General features: G+C 44.4%; 1 protein-coding gene across 1 annotated transcript in view; it reads left to right on the top strand.

The window, feature by feature from the left end:
• Positions 1-23,364, top strand: part of lrp1bb (low density lipoprotein receptor-related protein 1Bb) — a 314,777-nt gene that overhangs the window by 247,288 nt on the left and 44,125 nt on the right. Inside the window, exon 68 of the mRNA XM_060930558.1 lies at positions 7,453-7,585. Coding sequence (XP_060786541.1) covers positions 7,453-7,585 — 133 coding nt within the window. The remainder of the gene's footprint in view (positions 1-7,452; positions 7,586-23,364) is intronic.

Raw genomic sequence — 23,364 nt, 5'->3', positions numbered from 1 at the left:
GTTGAAATGCGAGCCGTGTCGGGCTGAAGTGAGCTGAAGCGAGCTGAAGTGAGCTGAAAAAGGGTAGTGGAAAAGGGCCATAAGTGATCACTCAGAGCTCAAGAGGAGGGCCCTGAACTGATATGTATTCACTTATATAGCTATTTTTTTTCCACCATACTTACAAAACTTTTCCCACCACAACTTAGAAAATATTGATAGGTTCCTCCCCAAATATAATGTACTTATGCAATATTAAAATGTGTTTATAACAAAATATAAAATTATAACAATTATGATATCTGTGGGCGGCATGATGGGCACTGTCGCCTCACAGCAAGAAGGTTCTGGGTTCGAGCCCAGTGGCTGACGGGGAGCCTTTCTGTATGGAGTTTGCATGTTCTCTTCATGTCTGTTACCCCTTTTCCACCAAATCAGTTCCAGGGCTGGTTCGGGGCCAGTGCTGGTGCTGGTTCACAACTCGTTCAACTTGCAAGCCAGCTGAGAACCAGTTTGCTTTTCCATAGCTCGGGGTGCTAAGGGGAGCCACGTCATTACGTCACTGTATACGTCAGTTACGTTGCTGTGTTTGCATAAACCTTGGCGAGAACATCGAAGCAACAACAACACAGAGAAGAAGAAGAAGCAGCAACAACAACAATAATGGATGACTGCTGCTTTACTGCATCCATGATATCTCGTCGCTTATTTAAAAATGGCGACCTTTCGCGGTCTTGCTATTGTTGTTGGTCTTAACAACTCCCCCCCCCCACTGACGTAAGCGGTTCTTTCCTCTGGCCTAGCAAAGAGCTAGTGCTAGCCTGGAACCGTTTTTTTCTGGCCCCAGAGCCAGTTCTTTGTCAGTGGAAACAGAAAACCCGGTTCCAAACTAAGCACTGGCCCCAAACCAGCCCTGGAACTGATTTGGTGGAAAAGGGGCATGTGTGGGTTTCCTCCAGGTGCTCTGGTTTCCCCCACAGTCCAAAGACATGCAGGTTAGGCTAATTGACCGTAGGTGTGAATGTGAGTGTGAATGGTTGTTTGTCTCTATCAGTGCGTTTACATGCACATCCAAATCAAGCTACTGTCAGTAATCGAGCTACGGGTCCCAGCAGGGGTGCCAGAGAAATCCAATCCTACATGCACACAAGGAAATCGAGCTATTGTGTGAGGTACATTGTGTACCCGAGCCACAGGTGGCGCTACACGCCCCATCATGTTGGTACACTTCCGGTTGTCGCCATGAAGAAGAGCTATTCAAGAGTATAAACAAAGTTCTCCTTGTTCCTCCTGACCTCTTCTGCTGCTCGCTACTACTACTGTTGTCATGCCGACCGAGGCTGTTGTGTTTCCTGCTTGTGGTCTCGTCACTCGTCACTTCCGGAAGGGGCAGTGCTGAAGTAAGTAGCTCGACTACGTAGCTCGATAGGGTTTACATGCACTAAGTAGCTCGGCTACAATCGCATAATCTAGGTCGCATAGCTCGATTACGAGAAATCCTGTTTGGTTCGATTTCAGCCAAGCTAAGGTGTTTCCATGGCATTTAGAACTTCGATTTCAGTCGAGCTACAGCAGAAATTCGATTTTCTCTATGTGCATGTAAACGCACTGTATGTGTCAACCCTGCAATGACCTGGTGACTGGTCCAGGGTGTACCCTGCCTCTTGCCCATAATCAGCTAGGATAGGTTCCAGCTTGCCTGCGACCCTGCACAGGATCAGCGGTTATGGATAATGGATGAATGGATGGATGATCTCCTGTATAGAATGAAGGGAAGACATGTGATTTTAACTGAAATTTTGCAGTGAGACTGATCTTAAATCTATATCTGGATTCAGACTGTGCAGGAACCAGAACCATCTGAGAGAAGCATAATCAGAGCTAATAACCTAAACAGATTTGCCAGGTCAGACACACCCTCTGGTGTGATCCAATGTTGGTTCAAGGGTGGTTTTCTAACCTTTTTTTTTTTTTAAATCTATTGAGACCCATTACCCCACTTTGTGCTGTATGCTACAGATATTTCTATAATTATTCTACAATTATTGGAAACCTTCAATAGAATGGGCAAATCTTCTTTTGGTTTAAAATATGCAGGTGGTTATTAGGTGAAACTGACAGAAAAAAAAAATGTTCATATGATTTCATACAGAGAACTATGTACCAGAAATGTACCTGAAACCTATTGTGAAATATGGTGGTTGAACATTGATGCTTTGAGCCTGTTTTGTGGATTGTGGTTCAGGGCCTCCTGTGAAATAGGAGCATCCTGAATTTTGATAAATACCATAATGTTTAAGTCCTGAACCTGATCGTCTCTTCCAGAAGGTTTGGAATTGGCCATCAGTACAGCTTATTTGGACTTTGCAGTGTACTATACAAAGTTCTTGTATATTTAAACTGAAAAAAAAAAAAAACTAATTGCACGTTATTTGTAATGTACAGTTGTGGACAGAAGTTTACATATAGTGACATGAATGTCATCTTGGATATGAATGTCATGGCAATATTTGGGCTTTCAGTAATTTCTTTGAACTGTTCTTTTTCTGTGGCAGAATGTACAGCATATATCTTTAATTAAAAAAACACGAAAAATTTGGTGCACAAGTTTTAGTTTTCTTTGAGTTTTCTGAAATCAACACAGGGTCAAAATTAATACATGCAGGGTCAAAAATTTACATACACTCACTTAGATTATTAATTCAGAGGTGTTGAAACTTCCAAAATGTCCCTTATCTTGCCAAGGCCGAGGTCTTTTAACTTCCTGTTAGTGATCATGATTGACTTCAGCTGGTAGCTTCTCTATGCCTTCATAAAAAGGGTTTGTTTACAGCACTCATTGGATTGACCAACACACAGTAAAATGGGAAAGTCCAAGGAGCTCAATGCAGGTCTGAGAAAGAGAATCACAGATATACACAACTCTGGAATGTCTCTTGGAGCCATTTAAACAAGTGCAAATTCCAAGATCAGTTCAAACAATTGTATCCAAGTTATTATTACCTCTGCCAAGGAGGTTATGTTTTCGGTAGCGTTTGTTTGTTTGTTGGTTTGTCTGTTAGCAACATTACAGAAAAATTAATGAACGGATTGCCCTGAAATTTTTTTCCAGAGGTGTGACTGGGCACAAGTAACAATCCATTAAATTTTGGCGGTGATCCGGATCACCTTCTGGATACCAGATTTTTTTAAAGGATTCTTGGCGGAGGTCTGCGCTCTCTGAGTGCTTTTCTAGTTGTGAGGTGTAGTCACTTTGCCAAGCCACTTTGCTTCAAGAAAACCCAAACGGTTACACTCCGCTGAAAGGAAATTGGTTTGGATGGTCAGGAACAACCTGGGAACCACCATGGCACAGCCATGCCATAAACTGGAAGCTGATGAATCACTGTCTACAGTTCATATCACCATGGACTAAGAAGCTCCTATCCAAGAAATAACCCCCTGCTCCAAAATTGACACCTTCAAGCTTAAAGTTTGCAACTGACCACACGAACAAAGAAAAAGCCTTCTGGAGGATCGCTGTATGGTCAGATGAGACAAAGATTGAGTTGTTTGGCCACAATGACCACGATGTACAGAGGGACACTGTACCAGCTGGTGGTGGTAGGATCATCATGCTCTGGGGCTGTTTTGCTGCCAGTGAAACTGGTTCATTGCACAAAGTGGATGGAATAATGAAGAAGGAGGACTACCTCAGAATTCTTCAGCATAAACCATCAGAAACTTGAACATGACTTGGGACTTGGGAGTTACAACAGGACAATGAACCCAAACATGCATCAGAGCTGGTTGTGGAGGATAAAGCAGGCTAACATTAAGCATAAAACAAATCCTGACTTCAACCCTGTTGAAAATATATGGACCGTGCTTATAAGTCGAGTCCATGCCAAGAAAATAAAATATATATATATATATATATATATATATATATATATATATATATATATATATATAATTGAACTCTACCAATTCTACCATGAAAATTTGTGAAATATCCAACCACAATTCTGCCAGAAGCTTGTTCATGGTAAACAAAAATGCTTGGTCAAGGTGAATCTTGTGAAGGCACATTTTACCCAAATATTAGGTGTGCTGTATGTATATTTGACCCTGTATGTATAATTTTGACCATGTGTTGATTTCAGAAAACCCAAAGAAAATTGAAACTTGTGCACCAAATTCTAGTGTTTTTGATTTTAAAGGAGTACGCCACCCCCAGGTGAAATTGAGTCAGTCCCTGCAGTCCCTAGAGTTGGATGAGTGAGCCAAAGCGTTTTGTAGCCAACCCAGCCATTGCCCTGATCTAGAAACGCCCCGGTTAGCTTTAGCTTAGCGTAGTCGCTGTAATCCGGCGTGTCCAGCTAGCATGTCATTGCAAAAGTGAATCAAATAACTCAAGATTTTTTATAATTATTTCTCATGACCTGTACATTCACATCGAGTACACATATCAATGCAAATTAACACGAAGGGATTTACTAGACCAATTTATATATGGAACTATTTTCGGCCACAGCACAGGCAATGCACCGCTGCAGGCGCAAAGACACCACGCAGCACCTGAAAACCCTCAGCTTCCGTCAATACACCAGCGTGACTACTAAGTTCTCTGCTACTAGGCTGACACTGACAGGTCAATAAAACTGGAAGCGACAATGTGAGTCGGACTAACGGGAAGTTTCAGTTATAACATTAGCAATGTATAACCCAAGGAAGGAGGGATAGAAATTATACTTACAGGCATGGATGATGAACTCTGTTCTGCCTCTGTACTGAAAATGGATGGAACGGCCGTATCCTTCAGATGTAGCAACACCTTTCTCGTAGCACACTGCATTTTTTCTTCGTAGTCCTCCGGTTTGAAATGCTCATCGCAAACACGATATTGATTGATTTTATCCACTGGTGTTGTTGCAGGAATGCCGAGGGCTGCAAGCCAAAGATTTCTTTGTTCCACTGGTTTTGGAATTCTGTGAAACATTATGTTCGTGTACGTCCTCTGCTTGTTATTGCAGCCCTTCACACAGCAAATAACCATTTTTCCTCAGTAGATGTGAAACTAACTTTAAACTACTTACGTACCAACCTTACTACAACTTCTTCTCTTCTCCTCTTACCGTAACTACATGCTGGTAACACTGGTGTATTGACGGAAGTTGTGGTGCTGCGTGGTGTCTTTGCGCCTGCAGCAGTGCTTTGCCTGTGCTGTGGCCGAAAATAGTTCCATATATAAATTGGTCTAGTAAATCCCTTCGTGTTAATTTGCATTGATATGTGTACTCAATGTGAATGTACAGGTCATGAGAAATAATTATAAAAAATCTTGAGTTATTTGATTCACTTTTGCAACGACAATGCTAGCTGGACACGTCGGATTACAGTGACTATGCTAAGCTAAAGCTAACTGGGGCGTTTCTAGATCAGGACAATAGCTGGGTCGGCTAGAAAACGCTTTGGCTCACTCATCCAACTCTAGGGACTGCAGGGACTGACTCAATTTCACCTGGGGGTGGCGTGCTCCTTTAATTTAAAGCTGTGCTGTACAATCAATCTGCCACAGAAAAAGAACAGTTCAAAGAAATTCATGAAAGCCCAAATATTGCCATGACATTCATATCCAAGTTGACATTCATGTCACTGTATGTAAACTTCTGACCACAACTGTATATCTAATCATTTGGGCAGCATGGTGGTACAGCAAGTAGTGTTACAGGAAACTTCACCACACAGCAATCAGACCAAACATGAATAAAAATCTCCCACTGGAAAAAGCCAGTTCATTGAAGGGGAAAGGACAGAGGGCATGAAAGTTGCATTTGTTTTACAGCAGTCAGAACAATTCTATTAATCTGTGCAGTTTTCTGTATTAGGTAATCAGACTGCATCCAACAAAAAAGTATGGCTGAAGAAAGGGTTAACTCCATATATAAAGGTGTAATTTGTTTCTATTAAAAAAAAAACTTGTGTTCAAGTTTCAAGTTTCATTTGCGAACACTACTACTCAAAAGACCAGAGACTTAGTTTTAAATCCAAATGTCTTTATTTTCAAGCAGTTGAGGGATGGGGTGATTTCTACTAGGGCTTTAGATGTTTTCTTTTGCAGGCGGTCTAGTGGTGCCTAGCCTAGCCTAGTCCTGTGGAAAGTAAAAGGAGAGGGTAACAGAGTAAAGGCTAGTGTTGTTCACTCTACTCTCACTCTCTCTTGTTTGGGAATGTGAGAACTTTTTATTATTCAAACTTTTCATCAGTGTGGGTCAACCATGTGTGATTACCCCATCCTGCCTTGCAGCTGGTCCTGTCAGTGTAGTCTAAAATAGGGAGTCTGAAGTGGTGCATTGCTGTTGCTTCTGCACCCTTGACAGCAGCCTGACTGCATCATCCAAAGCCACTGGATAGATCCTTCACCAATCAACAGTAATTATGTCTTTCATTAAGATTTAGACAATAGACAGCTTAATATCATGTGGACATTGACCAGACTGCAGACCTGGTTAATGTTAATTCATTTTTTTAATTATTGTAGAAAGTAAGCTTATAGACTCAGCTGATTGCTTATAAATCCAAACACTTCTAGAGTTAAATATCAGTACAACCAATATATTTTTGTCACTTATGCCATTAACATGGAGCTGTCCCATCCCCCTACATACACAAGGTAAAATTTATTTTTTGTCTCTATCTGCTAGGATTTTCTTGTTAGTTATGTTGGCACCTCTGAGTACTATGCCATTCTTTGCTTTTTTTTCTTATTGCCTTCAAAACCATACAGCTTCTAGTCCTGGACAACATCTGAAGGGAAAGCAGAGCAGCACACCAATTACCACTGGGATGTTGCGCTTTTTACTTGGGAGGTCTCAGTTTGTCAGACTCCCCAGTGTGTGCGAGGTGCTGCTGTGTTGCACCATCCTCAGTCACTTCCCTTTCATACTCGACTCTGCAGACTTCAGCTATAAAACTACTTGATGCCACCTGCAAAGAACTTGAGAGGAATTGTTTGCTATACTGCATCAGCAAAAAGACAATGAGAGTCAATTCTAGATGAAGCAGGGGCTTGGAACGGCAGTTGTTATTTGCACAGAGAATGTGGAGGTTGTGCAGTGCTACAAATAGCTGTGGGTCAGTGTTGAAAAAGTAATGGAGTGGGCAAAACACATTCTCATCTTATCTTGAGCTTGTAAGATGGTTGATATTCTTTCAATCAGACATGGAGTATGTAAACAATTTAAAAGCACTGTTACTATCAAAACGATATTGAAAACATGTTCAAGTGTCAGGTGATGAGTAAGTTGCAAGACTCCGTATCTTCAAAAAAGGTTTCAGATTCAACATATTTCTGACATTTTCCTTCTTTCGGTCTTTGAGTTTGCAGCTTCTGTGGCGGCACTTGACATGACCCAAGTGGCAAAGGCCTTGTAAAAGTTTGGGTATTAGGCTGCATTTAGCAGTTTCTCCTGTGCTTTTGTGTTTTTCTAGAAGGACTGTGAAGCCGGCTGTGCACAAGACCAGTTCCAGTGCTACAACAACCTCTGCATTTCAGCTAGATGGCTGTGTGATGGCCAGGAAGACTGTAAGACTGGAGAAGATGAGAGAAACTGCCCTGGAAGAGGTATGTCGCAAAAATCTTTGCTGCTTGTCTAAACATCTCTGTATTCATTCTTCTGTGTAGCATTAAGTTATTCAGGCAGTAAAAGATATTCTTGTGTGTGTGTGTGTGTGTGTGTGTGTGTGTGTGTGTGTGTGTGTGTGTGTGTGTGTGTGTATACACACACATACACACACGTTTTTTGTTTTAAATTCCACATAAAAACATTGTCATTTAGAGCTTTTAATTGCAGAAAATGACCACTGGTCAAAACAACAAAAAAGATGAAGTGTTTTCAGACCTTGAATGATGCATAGAAATAAAAATCATATTCAATTTTAAACAACACAATAGTAATGTTTGAACTAAGGATGAGTTCAGAAATCAATATTTGGTGGAATAACCCTGACATTTAGTAACAGCTTTCATGCATCTTGGCATGCTCTCCACCAGTCTTTCACATTGCTCTTGGGTGACTTTCTGCCACTCCTGGCACAAAAATTCAATCAGCTCAGCTTTGTTTGATGGCTTGTGACCATCCATCATCTTCTTGATCACATTCCAGAGGTTTTCAATGGGGTTCAGTTTTGGAGAATGGGCTGTCCATATCAGGGTCTTGATCTTGTGGTCCTCCATCCACACCTTGATTGACCTGGCTGTGTGGCATGGAGCATTGTCATGCTGGAAAACCCAATCCTCAGAGTTAGGGAACATTGTCAGAGCAGAAGGAAGCAAGTTTTCTTCCAAGATAAACTTGTACATAGCTTGATTCACATGTCCTTCATAAACAAAAATCTGCCCCATTCCAGCCTTGCTAAAGCATCCCTAGATCACTGATCCTCCAACAGATTTCACAATGGTGCGAGACACTGTGGCTTGTAGGCCTCTTCAGGTCTCCGTCTAACCATTAGACGAATTGAACCTTTACAAAGCATGTAATTAATTAGAATTTTGTTTTAATCATTTACGGCAGTATATATATATATATATATATATATATATATATATATATATATAGGGCGGCACGGTGGTGTAGTGGTTAGCGCTGTCGCCTCACAGCAAGAAGGTCCGGGTTCGAGCCCCGTGGCCGGCGAGGGCCTTTCTGTGTGGAGTTTGCATGTTCTCCCTGTGTCCGCGTGGGTTTCCTCCGGGTGCTCTGGTTTCCCCCACAGTCCAAAGACATGCAGGTTAGGTTAACTGGTGACTCTAAATTGACCGTAGGTGTGAATGGTTGTCTGTGTCTATGTGTCAGCCCTGTGATGATCTGGCGACTTGTCCAGGGTGTACCCCGCCTTTTGCCCATAGTCAGCTGGGATAGGCTCCAGCTTGCCTGCGACCCTGTAGAACAGGATAAAGTGGCTAGAGATAATGAGATGAGATATATACAGGGCTCGAAATTCATATATTTTTTCACCAGCCAGCCAGACGAGTTACCTTCCAAAGTAACTAGTCAAACAGAAAATCAACTAGCCAAAATTTGTTCATGTATGAATTTTACTTCTGTCAAAAATAACACAAAAGAGAGTAGTTACCATTGTTCATGACTAATGTGCATTTATTTCAAGACCCGAGTATTTTGATACTGTTGTTAAATACATAAATGAGAACAACACAGAGCACCATAATATCTCATCTCATTATCTCTAGCCGCTTTATCCTGTTCTACAGGGTCGCAGGCAAGCTGGAGCCTATCCCAGCTGACTACGGGCAAAAGGCGGGGTACACCCTGGACAAGTCGCCAGGTCATCACAGGGCTGACACATAGACACAGACAACCATTCACACTCACATTCACACCTACGGTCAATTTAGAGTCACCAGTTAACCTAACCTGCATGTCTTTGGACTGTGGGGGAAACCGGAGCACCCGGAGGAAACCCACGCGGACACGGGGAGAACATGCAAACTCCACACAGAAAGGCCCTCGCCGGCCACGGGGCTCGAACCCAGACCTTCTTGCTGTGAGGCGACAGCGCTAACCACTACACCACCGTGCCGCCCGCACCATAATATAATATCAGCAAATAATAATATATTGGAAAACTTGGCAACTTGGTGTATGAGTATTGAAAACAAATATACTTACTATCATGACTATAGCACCCAAAATATGTCCAACATGCTTTCTGTATTTCACCAGCTTCATATTGACTAGGAATCAACTTGAAAAAAATTAAAACATAATTTTTCTCTTTGCACACTTTTGAACTGAATGTTTTCTGGCTCTGCCTCTCAGATGTGTATAATTCTGGTATTGCCTTCTCTGTAAAATGTCTGCAACCAGGCAACTCATATTTGGGATCGAGGGCCCATTTACACGAGGACGCTGTCGGGTAAAAACGACTAAATATTTTATCAGAAGTGCCTTTCGTCTACACGGGGACGGCGTTTCCGAGGCTGAAAAATGGAAAAAAATTGAAAACGCCTTCCAGAGTGGATAAGTTAAAAACAGCCCCCATTGCATATCCGTCTAAACTACCCAATACGCAAAACTGTGCTCGGATCTGCTCACGTCAGGTACGCGTTTACGTCATACATATGTCATATACTGTACATGCCAGCCCGGGAAGTAAGAAAGTAAGTAAAAAAGTAAGAGCATGTCTGATTACATCGATCCAACGGACCTTCAAGCTGCTCTGGCAGCTTTAATAAACGTCCAGGAGTCCTTCGAACATCTATACCAAATCTGCACATATACTGTTAATGAACAGAGGCGGGTATAGTATGCTCTTACTTTTTTACTTACTTTCTTACTTACCATAGCCAGAGTAGTCAAAGTTTTCGCGGTGCAGATCAGACAAGACGGAAGACGTTGCGCATGCGTGCAGACATAGCGGAGGTCTTTCACAGCACCACCTAGCCGCCTGGCATGCACATCCAATTGAATTCCACACATTTATGCGTCACCGTATAGACGCAGATTTCCTCCTTGAAAACGGACGTGTAGACGCGGAAAAAAGTGAGAACGAAAACGGACTTTTGCGTTTTTGTTTCAGACCGTCCCCGTGTAAAGTGGGTCCGAGTGTGTTTAGTAATTTTTGGAAGCCTGGTTTTTCCACTATACTAATTGGGATCATGTCTTCGGCAATGACGTTAGTGACTGCATCCGTTATAGCTCTCCATCTCTGACTCGTTTTCTCATATGGGGTGGCTTTGGAGAACGAGGCCGCTATGGTCATTTGTTTAGCTTGTGGGGGGGTAGCTCGTGGGCAAGTAGTTCGGAGTTTAAGAGACTCTTCATACTATACCAGGTGAGTTTTCAGGTGATGGAACATATTTGTAATGCTGCTGCCTTTCGTGATGACAGGTTTTTTTTTTTTTGCACACTTTACAAACTGGCATTTGCTGTTCCACGTCCTCCTCGCGATATCCAAAAAAATGCCAGATGACTGACCCCTTACTAGTTCTTTTAGGAACCAATTTGTCTGCTTCCATTTTTAATTTGTCGCTGAAATTGACAGAGCTTACGCGGTAGCCTATGCAACACCAGCGATTGCACGAACTGAGTCAGCGCTGTAAACCGAAACTAAAAAATCTTCCCGCAACTTCCTTTCAGCACCTAGATGTCGCCCGGGATTGGTTGGCGAGTGTGTGACGTTATTGTTTTTTTTTTTACCCTTAGGCAGCCTCTCAGGTTACTGCCTGAGGGACAGGGAGAAAACCACCAAAAAAGGTTTTAAACAAATGCAACAAACACGAAACAAACGCAAGTCGGCAGATGACCATAAAATACTTGATAGTTACGATATAATAATTTTATGTATCTCACACAGAATTTTCGGAGATTATATTGAGTATATTCGATATATCGCACAGCCCTAGTCGGAATCTTCGCTTCGTATATATTTTTTATTTTCAACTAGCCAGCCGGGCTGCCTAGTGACAGGAATTACCCGCCAAATGACAAATTAAGTCGCCTCGGGCAACCGGACCACCGTGAATTTCGAGCCCCACACACACAGTGTTACAGGTGCAGCAATTTCTCATTTATGATACTAACTTAGATAATCACTTCTCTAATGGAGTTAAATTTGATTAAAATGTGGTGATATCAATGGACATTACGATATCCATACATAATTCAATAACGTTGAAATATATTCATAATGTTTTGTGTATATTTGTTTAATATTTAACTCAATGTACTTACAATGTACAAGAAAAATAATTTAACACCAGCAGCATATTCAGTACCAGTTTCCACCCGTTGATTGTGAGTCCCTCCGAGTGGCATTCTGTGTATTTGGCTGTGAGGAGACGCTCTTTGCTGTGAAAGACTGATTCAGGTCCATTGTAAGTTAAGAGCGAACTAAAGTACTACTTTGGCTACAACATTGTTTGGGAAAACCGTGTTAACGATGGATCTTAAGAGGCAGTTAAAGATGCTCTTAGCCTTAAGAGGCTTTCAGGAATCCCACCCCAGATTGGTTCGAGCTGCCAGGAAGGATATAGCAACTTATAGCAACTCTTTACAACCATGGTGAGCAAAAAAGCATCTCAGCATGCAACAGCAGAAGACGACATTGGGTTCTGCTTCTGCCAGCCAAGAACAGGAATCTTAGGTGGTGTTTACATTAGACCGTATCAGCGGATCATCAGATTAATGTTTTTAAAACGATTCGCGTGCACACAGCAACGCCAACACACGGATACGCTAATCACATGACTAATTAGACGGCACGTCACATGATCCCAGTGCATATCGGGCATGCGCAAGTCACTCACCACTTGCAAGTGGAAGGATGGCAAGTGAACACCTTCTCCAGCAGATAAACACACCTGGCTGTGATGTTCATGTTCTCACTGAGTTTAAGCACCTGAAGGAGGTAAATAAGTTGAAATGTGTAAATAAACCTCAGTGCGGCTCAGCGCTTCCTCCTGTGCTCCAAATCACTCCGCCCTGAACAGCGAGTGACCTCTGGAGGGTGCGCACTCCGGCCCTGCGCAGCTCACAGAGCGTGCGAGTGAAGCGCACGAGCAGTGATTCGGGACTGAGCCGCTGTGTGTGAGATCCCAACGCCAGCGAATCAGGAAGGTGGATGTCACAGTGACGTTGTCCAATGACGACGTCAGCTAGAGCTCATCACAGCGTATCCTCGTTCCTCAATGTTTACACAGCACCGGATCAGATACGTAATGGATTGAATACATGGGCCCTGGCGGATTCAAGTTGTTCCGCCTGTGGAATCGTTTCCCGGCGTTTTAATGTGAACGGACAGTGCATCCGCGACGAAAACGAGACGGATACGGTCTAATGTAAACACCACCTTAGAATCCATAGCAAGTTTCTATTAAAGTGGCTAGTGAGTATGTATATACAGTATCAACAAACAAATATCCTCAGATGACATCAGATAACTCAAAATATTTCAATATGCAATCATATGATATATAGACCTGATGGGAAAAAAATAAGTGCAAGATATAATTCAGTTAACATGTAGAACGACCTTTAGGAACAATAAGTTGTAAGAATGTACTGTTATGCACTGTTTCTGTTCTTGTTTTCTGAAAGAATAATGTTTTTTTTGTGCCTTGTTTTGGAAAAAAAAAAAGCCCACTCTTCTTTACAACATTGCTAAATATGGTGCTGTGTCTGATAACCAAACATCTCCATCTCATTGTAATCAGTCCAATGGATATTATACTAGAGCTTTTGTGTTTGTTCAGATGCAAATTTGCAAACCTAAATCATGTTGCCATATTCTTTTTGGATAGAAGGGGCTTTTTCTTAGCCATCCTTCCATGAAAACCATACTTTTTCAGTCTTTGATGAGCCAGACAGAATTTGCTGTGATGCCCACACCTGGGAAGATTGGCAGCTGTCTTGAAAACTCTCCATTTGTAAACAATCCTTGTCACTGTAGAATCGCTCATTTCAAATTGTTTGGAGATGGCCTTATAATCATTCCCAGATTGATGAGCAGCAACAGTTGCTTCTCTGAGATCATGCCTGATGTCCCTTCTTATTGGGATGATACAGACACACACCTGAGTGATCCATAACCTCAAACTGCCAGAAGATCTGCTTTTATAGAGGTAGTCACACTTCTTGATAATTAACTAATCATGTGCCTTTCATTAGTAACACCTGATTGCTAATTATTTTGTTAATGATTGTTCAAGTAGGAAGGATATACTCAGGCTACATCCACACGACAACGGCAACGAGATTTTATTAAAAAAAATATCGTGTCCACATGGGCAACGGATCAGTAAAATATCAGGTACATATGGCAACGCAACGCTTGCTGAAAACGATGCAATATACATGCCACACCTCTACGTGCGCTGTAAGACGGTCCCATCGAAGACACCAGAACAATAGAAGAAGTAGGACGCATGCGCATAAACCCCTTCTTCTACCCGGCGTGAAGCACTCACAGGAACAAGCACACAACAAAAAGAAGATGGCTGCGACTACGCGAGGAAATCGTGCCTTCTGTGTGTACAAATTAGTTTTATTAGTGTGCATAGTTTTATATAACTTAATTTTCTTATTGTGTGTGAACATTTTGAAAAGCATTTTTATATAATTTATATAACTTTTTATATTGTGTGTGAACATTTTGAAAAGCAGTCTTATCCAATAAAAAAAAGAAATTCAAGAAATGGTTCAGTTACTTGTTTATTTAAAAGAAAAGCTGTATACAAAAGTGAATGCAATGCAGTGGTTCATACAAAACAGCAAGAGTGCTGCTTGTTCTAGTCATGTGGTTGTGACATCATCGTAAACAAATCCGTTCTACTCATCCAGACGACTTCGCAACGGCGCCGTTGCCAGATTTTTCCACTCTGGAACCTGTTCTCGTTTTGGGGCACCCAAAACGCCGGTGCCGTGTGGACGCCAGGCCGAAACGATAAACAATTTTATCAGATTCACCTGAATCTGTTGCCGTGTGGACAGCCTCTTATTTTAGCTGGATTCTGAATGTTGGTTTACTTTTTAGGAAAAAAAATACTACATATTGAATTTTGTCTTTTATTGTTGCTGTCACCTGAGGTTATATGTTTGTTTATAGAAGTTGGTGAGGAGCACACAGTTGTTATTTTGGCCTCTGATAATTAATACTAGAATTCTGTAGGGACGCAAGAATTTTCATCCCGAGCCAAAGGGAGTGGCCCTCCTCCCTCTTCCCACACAATCTCACACTTCAGCGCAGTTATCACCTATGCAACTTTACATTGTTATGCAAATGTTGAGCACTTGACCATTTGAGCGAAGCAGCACCTGACAAAGAGGAAAAAAAAACTATGTGCGCGTGCGTGCATGTCCTTGACACAAGCGTGATCTTCAGTAAGAGCACTGAATCCAGCAGCGCTAACCAAACTACAAACATGGCCACTCAGGAGTATTGAACTCGAGCTGTTGTTCATTCACTCATCACCACCACACTACTTAAACCTCTCCCTCACACAGTATCAACGCGAAGTATTGTTCTGAGTTCCCAGTCCATACCGAGCCTTTGTTATTCTCTGCCTGTTTTGCTGTTCTTTGACTCTCGCTATCCTTTCACCATTTTTGTTTCCTGTTTTGCCTACATTACTCTGATTGCCGATCAACCGACCCTCGCCTGGCTTCTGACTACGACTTTTGCTTCACGATTTGGCTCAGTTCTCTTTGCTCGCTGCTTCTCCCTGCAGTTACCGTACATCTGTAAGTGCCTGCATCCTGACAGGATACTTCGCCTACAATGCATGTAGTGGAGGAAGCAAAACAAACTGCACTGAATGCTCAGGGGCGGTTGTTAGGAGAACATCAACAGATGCTTGCTGACCTCAACACATGGATGACATAATTTGCAAATGTGATGTCGCAGGCCCTCCTTCCACACCCTGAGGCATCTTCTAGTGCCATACTACAGCTCCCTGTTCCCAAAAAATATGCCGGAGATACAACCACTTGTAAGGGGTTTCTGCTACAGTGCTCCCTTTACTTTTCCAGTATGCCACGTCTCTCAGATGAACACAAGATTGCCAAATTCTTATTCTTCTTCACTGGCAAGGCACTGCAATGGGCTAGCGTTGTATGGAGTAAAGGAGGCAAACGCACAACTTCCTATGAACGTTTCCTCAAGCTCTTCAAATGAGTGTTTGATCATGAACCTGAGCACATCAAAGTTGGAGTCTCCTCACCATGAAACAAGGCTCAAGAAAAGTTGCAGAATACGCCTTGGACTTTCAGACCCTTGCCGCAGCCAGTGGATGGAACGAACCGGCTTTGAAAGCAGCGTTCCATCAGGGCCTCCGTCCGGAGATACTCAGCGAAATGGCTTGTAGGGATGAAAGCATGACACTAGACTCCCTCATTGCCTTGGCGATCCGGCTGGATCATTTGCTCACCAGCTGGCCATCTCTCAAGGAAACCTCCGAGCCTGCTCATCGCACTGAAGAAAGCGCACCCATGGAAGTGTCCCACACTCGCCTGAAAAGATCTGAGTGAGAAAGGAGGAAGAGAGAAGGTCTCTGTTTTTACTGTGGGAGTTCAGCACACAGGGCGGCACGGTGGTGTAGTGGTTAGCACTGTCGCCTCACAACAAGAAGGTCCTGGGTTTGAGCCCAGTGGCCGGTGAGGGCCTTTCTGTGTGGAGTTTGCATGTTCTCCCTGTGTCTGCGTGGGTTTCCTCCGGGTGCTCCAGTTTCCCCTACAGTCCAAAGACATGCAGGTTAGGCTAATTGGTGGCTCTAAATTGACCATAGGTGTGAATGAGTGTGAATGGTTGTTTGTCTCTGTGTCAGCCCTGCAATAACCTGGCAACTTGTCCAGGGTGTACCCCGCCTCTTGCCCATAGTCAGCTGGGATAGGCTACAGCTTGCCTGCGACCCTGTAGAAACAGGATAAGCAGCTACAGATAATGGATGGATGGAGTCCAGCACACAAGATAAATCGGTGTCCCATCCATCACACTCCAAGCCAGTGGAACCCACTACTCAGGCGATAAGTCCAGATCGAAAATTTAATGCACAATCATTCAAAGTGCCTGTATTGTTAAAGCTGGTGTCCTCCACACACATCCTGTCTGCCTTCATAGACTCAGGGGGAGAAGGGAATTTCATCAACCGCGCAATCGTCCAGAAGTACGACCTGCCCGCAGTCCCTCTGCAGAGTCCACTCAGCATCCGAGCTATTGACGGAGGACCCATAGGTGATGGCCAGGTCACCGCCAGGACTGCTCCCATTCTCATTCAGATGGGAGCACATTCAGAGCAAATTTCTCTCTATGTAACCACCACTGAACATCACAACATCATCCTGGGGTATCCTTGGCTACAACTTCATGACCCATTGATCTCTTGGCATAATAAAGAAATTCTGCAGTGGTCACCCACCTGTTTCCAACATTGTCTTGCATGTCCCCAACTATGTATCTCTTCCACGTCAGTGGAAAGTCCTCAGCCAGACTCCATTGAATATGTCCCAGAGTGTTACCTTGACCTGCAGGAGGTCTTCAGTAAAGGGAAAGCTTGTGGACTACCAACTCACAGACCATATGACTGTGCCATTGACCTTCTATCAGGTATGTCACCTCCACGTGGTCAAATTTATCCCCTTTCCCAGAAACAGCGTGCTGCCATGGAAGAGTACATTCAGGAAGCCCTCAACCAAGCATACATCTGTCCCTCCAAATCACCAGCCTCAGCAGGCTTCTTCTTTGTCAAAAAAAGCGAGGTGGTGGTCTTCAGCCTTGTATAGACTATATAGGGCTTAACAAGGTTACGATTAAATATCCTTATCCTCTGCCTCTTGTTCTGTCTGCTCTAGAGCAGCTCCATTCAGCCAAGATATTTTCAAAACTCGACCTGCATAATGCCTATAATCTGATAAGAATCAGGAAGGGTGACGAGTGGAAGACTGCATTCAGTACAACCACTGGTCACTTCAAATACTGGGTAATGCCATATGGCCTTTCTTCGGCTTCCAGCATCTTTCAGTGTCTGATCAACAATGCATTAAGAGACATGTTGGGATGCTATGTCATAGCATACATTGACATTTTAATATATTCCCCTGATTACAAGAGCCATAGAGAACATGTCAGAGCAGTTTTCCAATGCTTATTGGATAATCACCTCTATGTCAAAGCTGAGAAATGTGAATTCCACCGGAACCAAATCACCTTCTTAGGCTACATCATAAGTTCAGAAAGCATAAGCATGGATTCCTCCAAAGTTTCCGCAGTCACATCCTGGCCTGTGCCCACCTCTGTCAAAGAACTTCAATGATTCTTGGATTTTGCAAACTTCTATCATCGTTTCATTTGAGGTTTCAGTACAATTGCAGCTCCCCTAATAGCCTTGCTTAAGAAGGGACCCAGACGATTGCAGTGGAATCCCTCTGCTGAAGAAGCCTTCAATTGACTGAAGGGAATGTTCACCTCAGTCCCGGCTCTGCAACATCCTGAACCAACTAAGCCTTTCGTCGTAGAGGTCAATGCATCTGACACAGGGGTTGGAGGGATCTTATCCCAACATTGTGGTGAGATACACAAACTTCACCCTGTGGCTTTCTTCTCCAAGAAGCTCACGTCTGCTGAAAGAAACTATCATGTCGGTAACCGTGAACTCTTAGCCATCAAACTTGCTCTTGAGGAGTGGAGACCCTGGCTGGAAGGAGCCACTTATCCCTTCACAATACTCACTGACCACAAAAACTGAGAATACCTCAAGAAGGTCAAGTGTCTCAATCCATGCTCGCCAGATGGGCTCTCTTCTTTATCCATTTCAATTTCACGATCTCGTTCCGTCCAGGATCAAGGAACACTAAGGCGGATGCTCTGTCACGTACCTTTGTGTCTTCATAGCTGGATTCTGCTACCCATGCAATCCTTGCACCCAACTGCTTTGTGCAATCCATCACTTGGGACCTAGACCAACAGATTAAAAACTCTCAGCCCAGAGCAGTTCCCGTGAACCTTCCACCTGGCCTACTCTACATCCCAAAGCAGTTCCAAGGGTGACCTACACACCTCCCGCCACAGGACATCCTGGTAGCCAATGAACACACCAAATGTTAAGCAACAAGTACTGGTGGAAAAACATGCTCAGAGATATCAATCAGTTCATTGCATCCTGCTCCGAATGTGCCCAGGCAAAAGTTCCTTGTACCCCGCCAGCGGGTAAGCTTTGTCCTCTCCCGGTACCACAGAGACCCTGGTCACATACAGCTCTTGATTTTATCATGGATCTACCGCCTTCCCTGGGAAACATGACTATCATAGTCATTGTTGACATATTCTCTAAAGCACTTAAACTCTTTCCATTACCAGGCATCCCAACTGCACTCCAGACTGGCAAACTATTATTCCAGCACATATTCAGGTACTTTGGCATCCCCGAGGACATAGTCAGTGACAGAGGTCCCCAGTTCATTTCTCGGCTATAGTCCTGCTTCATGGAATGACTTGGAGTGTCAGTCAGTCTCACGTCAGGTTATCACCCTCAATTGAACGGACAAGTGGAGAGGGCAAATCGAAATCAGATGCTTCCTGCAAATCTTTTGCATGAGGAACCTGGGGGACTGGGCACATTTCATTCCATGGGCCTAGTATGCACAAAACTCTTTGAAGCGTTCCACGATGCAACTAACCCCATTCCAGTGCATACTTGGCTACCGGCCACCCTTGTTCCCCTGGGATGACACCCCAGCATAAGTCCAAGCCGTGGAAGACTGGTTTTCATGCAGCCAAGCCATCTAGGAAGAAGTACATCAGCATATCAAAACAATCAATGCTAAGTACAAGAAATATGCTGATTAACACAGGGGCAACCATCCAGATTTCGCTCCTGGTGACAGGTTGTGGGTCACTACTAAGAACTTCAGACCATACAACACCTGCCGAAAACTTCAAGCCCGGTACATTGGCCCATTCAAGGTTCTCAGAAGAATCAATGAGGTTTCCTACAGGCTAGAGCTCCCCCCTCATAGTCGGATATCCCCAAGATTTCATGTTTCCTGTCTCAAGCCTGCCATTCCAAGCCCACTTGCTGAGAACCCTCTTGTCCCAGAACCCCAACCACTGAGCCTAGAGGGTGAACCCATCTACCAGATAAATAGACTACTCAACTCCCAATGCAGAAGAGGCCAAATCAAGTATCAGGTAGATTGGGAAGGCTATAAGCCAGAAGAACAAAGTTGGGTAGATGCCAAGGATGTCTTGGATCCCCTGATGAAACAGGAATTCCATGCTCAAAACCCTGACAAACTTGCACCTAGGGGCAGAGGGCGCCCCAAGAAGAATATAGCTCCCAGAGGGAGTTCCTCTGGGGTGGGGGGTTTCTGCCAGTAAGAGTGCTGAAACCAACAGTGTTAACCAAACTACAAACATGGCCACCCAGAGCTACAACAACCAAGATTCACAGCGCCCCCTGTCACCAGAGTATTGAACTCAGCAGTTGCTCATTCACTTATCACCACCACGCTACTTAAACCTAGTCTGGCTAACGCGACTGCAAAGCTCTACGAGCTATTGGTCTGGCCAAGATATTCAGCCCAACCGTTTCCCAAAGCGCGTGGTTGACCCACCTCCCTGAAATGCCTCAGTTTGCTACTGGTTGAAGCCAGAAAAGGCTGTGACAAAGCTTAAACCAATCACATCACTCTTTCCTCTGACGTATGTGATGCGACGATAGGATTCTCGCTGAGCCCCATTGATTTGGCTACTAGCAGGGCTAACTGGTAGATTAAACTCTTACCGAAGCCGGTCGGGAGCAAGGCGAAAACGTCCTTCCTTTCAATAAATACCTCCAGGGCTGCTCTTTGCTCCGTTTTCAATGAGAACTTCCCGTTGAATGCTTTCAATACAGCATGATTCTGTAAACAATCTATGGCTTCCGGTCGCAGTTCTACTACGTCACTGCCTTGAACACACCTCTACCCAGGGCCGTTGGAGATGCTCAAAGTTGATTGGCTCCCGATTTTTCCGGAGCTTGGAAATGCTGGAGATAGCTTGCCTGGCCAGACTAAGCTCGCAATAGGCCCTCGTGTTGCGTCACGCTTAGGATGGGCGGGCCCAGGCTAACTTAAAGCTCTCCCTCACACAGTATCAATGTGAAGTATCGTTCTGAGTTCCCAGTCCATACCGAGCCTTTATTCTCTGCCTGTTTTGCTGTTCTTTGACTCTCGCTTTCACTTCCTGTTTTGCCTATGTTACTCTGATTGCCAATCGACCGACCCTCACCTGCCTTCTGACTAAAACTTTTGCTTCATGATTTGGCTCAGTTCTCTTTGCTCGCTGCTTCTTCCTGCAATTACATCTGTAAGTGTCTGCATCCTGACAGTGATGCACGTTAGCGCAGAACGTTAAACATTCAAGAGAGACAGCATCAGATGATGTAAATATAAGTGTGCTTTTATGCAAGAATAATACTGAGTAAATAAAAAATGACTCCAATGACATGTTTTTAGTATATTTACTTATCCTTATTGTCCATTGTGTGGACAAAGGACAATAAGGATAAGAAAAAAATATTAAATTCGAGTGTAGACTGAAGTTCAAATTGATGGCAATGAAAAACAAACATAAATTTGTGTACATATTTTCATGTTAGGCAGCACGGTGGTGTAGTGGGTTAGCACTGCCGCCTCACAGCAAGAAGGTCCTGCGTTCGAGCCCAGCGGCCGGCAAGGGGCTTTCTGTGTGGAGTTTGCATGTTCTCCCTTTGTCTGCGTGGGTTTCCTCCGGGTGCTCCAGTTTCCCCCACAGTCCAAAGACATGTAGTTTGGGTTCAATGGTGGCTCTAAATTGACCGTAGGTGTGAATGTGAGTGTGAATGGTTGTTTGTCTCTGTGTCAGCCCTGCGATAACCTGGCGACTTGTCCAGGGTGTACCCCGCCTCTCGCCCATAGTCAGCTGGGATAGGCTCCAGCTTGCCTGTGACCCTGTAGAACAGGGGTGTCCAAACTGATCCATAAAGGGCCGTGTGGCTGCAGGTTTTCGTTCCAGCCATGCAGCAGCACACCTGACTTGGCTCATTCAATCAACTGAATGAGTCTTCACATAGTCAAATACTTGCAGCCACACTCACCCTTGATTAAAGGGTGGGTGTGTCAGTTGATTGAATAAGCCAAATCAGGGTGCTGCTGCATGGCTGGAATGAAAACCTGCAGCCACATGGCCCTTTATGGATCAGTTTGGACACCCCTGCTGTAGAACAAGATAAGCGGTTACAGATAATGGATGAGGGCGGCACGGTGGTGTAGTGGTTAGCGCTGTCGCCTCACAGCAAGAAGGTCCTGGGTTCGAGCCCCAGGGCCGGCGAGGGCCTTTCTGTGTGGAGTTTGCATGTTCTCCCCGTGTCCGCGTGGGTTTCCTCTGGGTGCTCCGGTTTCCCCCACAGTCCAAAGACATGCAGGTTAGGTTAACTGGTGACTCTAAATTGACCGTAGGTGTGAATGTGAGTGTGAATGGTTGTTTGTCTCTGTGTCAGCCCTGCGATAACCTGGCGACTTGTCCAGGGTGTACCCCGCCTCTCACCCATAGTCAGCTGGGATAGGCTCCAGCTTGCCTGTGACCCTGTAGAACAGGGGTGTCCAAACTGATCCATAAAGGGCCGTGTGGCTGCAGGTTTTCGTTCCAGCCATGCAGCAGCACACCTGACTTGGCTCATTCAATCAACTGAATGAGTCTTCACATAGTCAAATACTTGCAGCCACACCCACCCTTGATTAAAGGGTGGGTGTGTCAGTTGATTGAATAAGCCAAATCAGGGTGCTGCTGCATGGCTGGAATGAAAACCTGCAGCCACATGGCCCTTTATGGATCAGTTTGGACACCCCTGCTGTAGAACAAGATAAGCGGTTACAGATAATGGATGAGGGCGGCATGGTGGTGTAGTGGTTAGCGCTGTCGCCTCACAGCAAGAAGGTCCTGGGTTCGAGCCCCAGGGCCGGCGAGGGCCTTTCTGTGTGGAGTTTGCATGTTCTCCCCGTGTCCGCGTGGGTTTCCTCCGGGTGCTCCGGTTTCCCCCACAGTCCAAAGACATGCAGGTTAGGTTAACTGGTGACTCTAAATTGACCGTAGGTGTGAATGTGAGTGTGAATGGTTGTCTGTGTCTATGTGTCAGCCCTGTGATGACCTGGCGACTTGTCCAGGGTGTACCCCGCCTTTTGCCCGTAGTCAGCTGGGATAGGCTCCAGCTTGCCTGCGACCCTGTAGAAGGATAAAGCAGCTAGAGATAATGAGATGAGATGAGATAATGGATGGATGAATGGATGTTCATGTTAAGTTCAACAGAGACAGTATCATCTCATCTCATTATCTCTAGCCGCTTTATCCTTCTATAGGGTCGCAGGCAAGCTGGAGCCTATCCCAGCTGACTACGGGCGAAAGGCGGGGTACACCCTGGACAAGTCGCCAGGTCATCACAGGGCTGACACATAGACACAGACAACCATTCACACTCACATTCACACCTACAGTCAATTTAGAGTCACCAGTTAACCTAACCTGCATGTTTTTGGACTGTGGAGGAAACCGGAGCACCCGGAGGAAACCCACGTGGACACGGGGAGAACATGCAAACTCCGCACAGAAAGGCCGCCACGGGGCTCGAACCCAGACCTTCTTGCTGTGAGGCGACAGCGCTAACCACTACACCACCGTGCCGCCCAGAGACAGTATCAGACAGTGTAAAAATAAGCAGTGTTGTGCATGATTGCACTAAATGAGTGCTGTTCACTGAACATGCTCATATTTTTGGTGAACTGAGTGAATCAGTTTGCAACTAATGAACGTGAATGTGAGTGTAGTTCAATAGTAAGAGTGAATGACGCTTATTCAACAGAAATAGGAATAATAGGCACA

This window comes from Neoarius graeffei, chromosome 9, assembly GCF_027579695.1.
Source record: "Neoarius graeffei isolate fNeoGra1 chromosome 9, fNeoGra1.pri, whole genome shotgun sequence".
Taxonomy (NCBI): Eukaryota; Metazoa; Chordata; class Actinopteri; order Siluriformes; family Ariidae; genus Neoarius; species Neoarius graeffei.
This window is presented reverse-complemented; position numbering and strand designations above follow the sequence as displayed.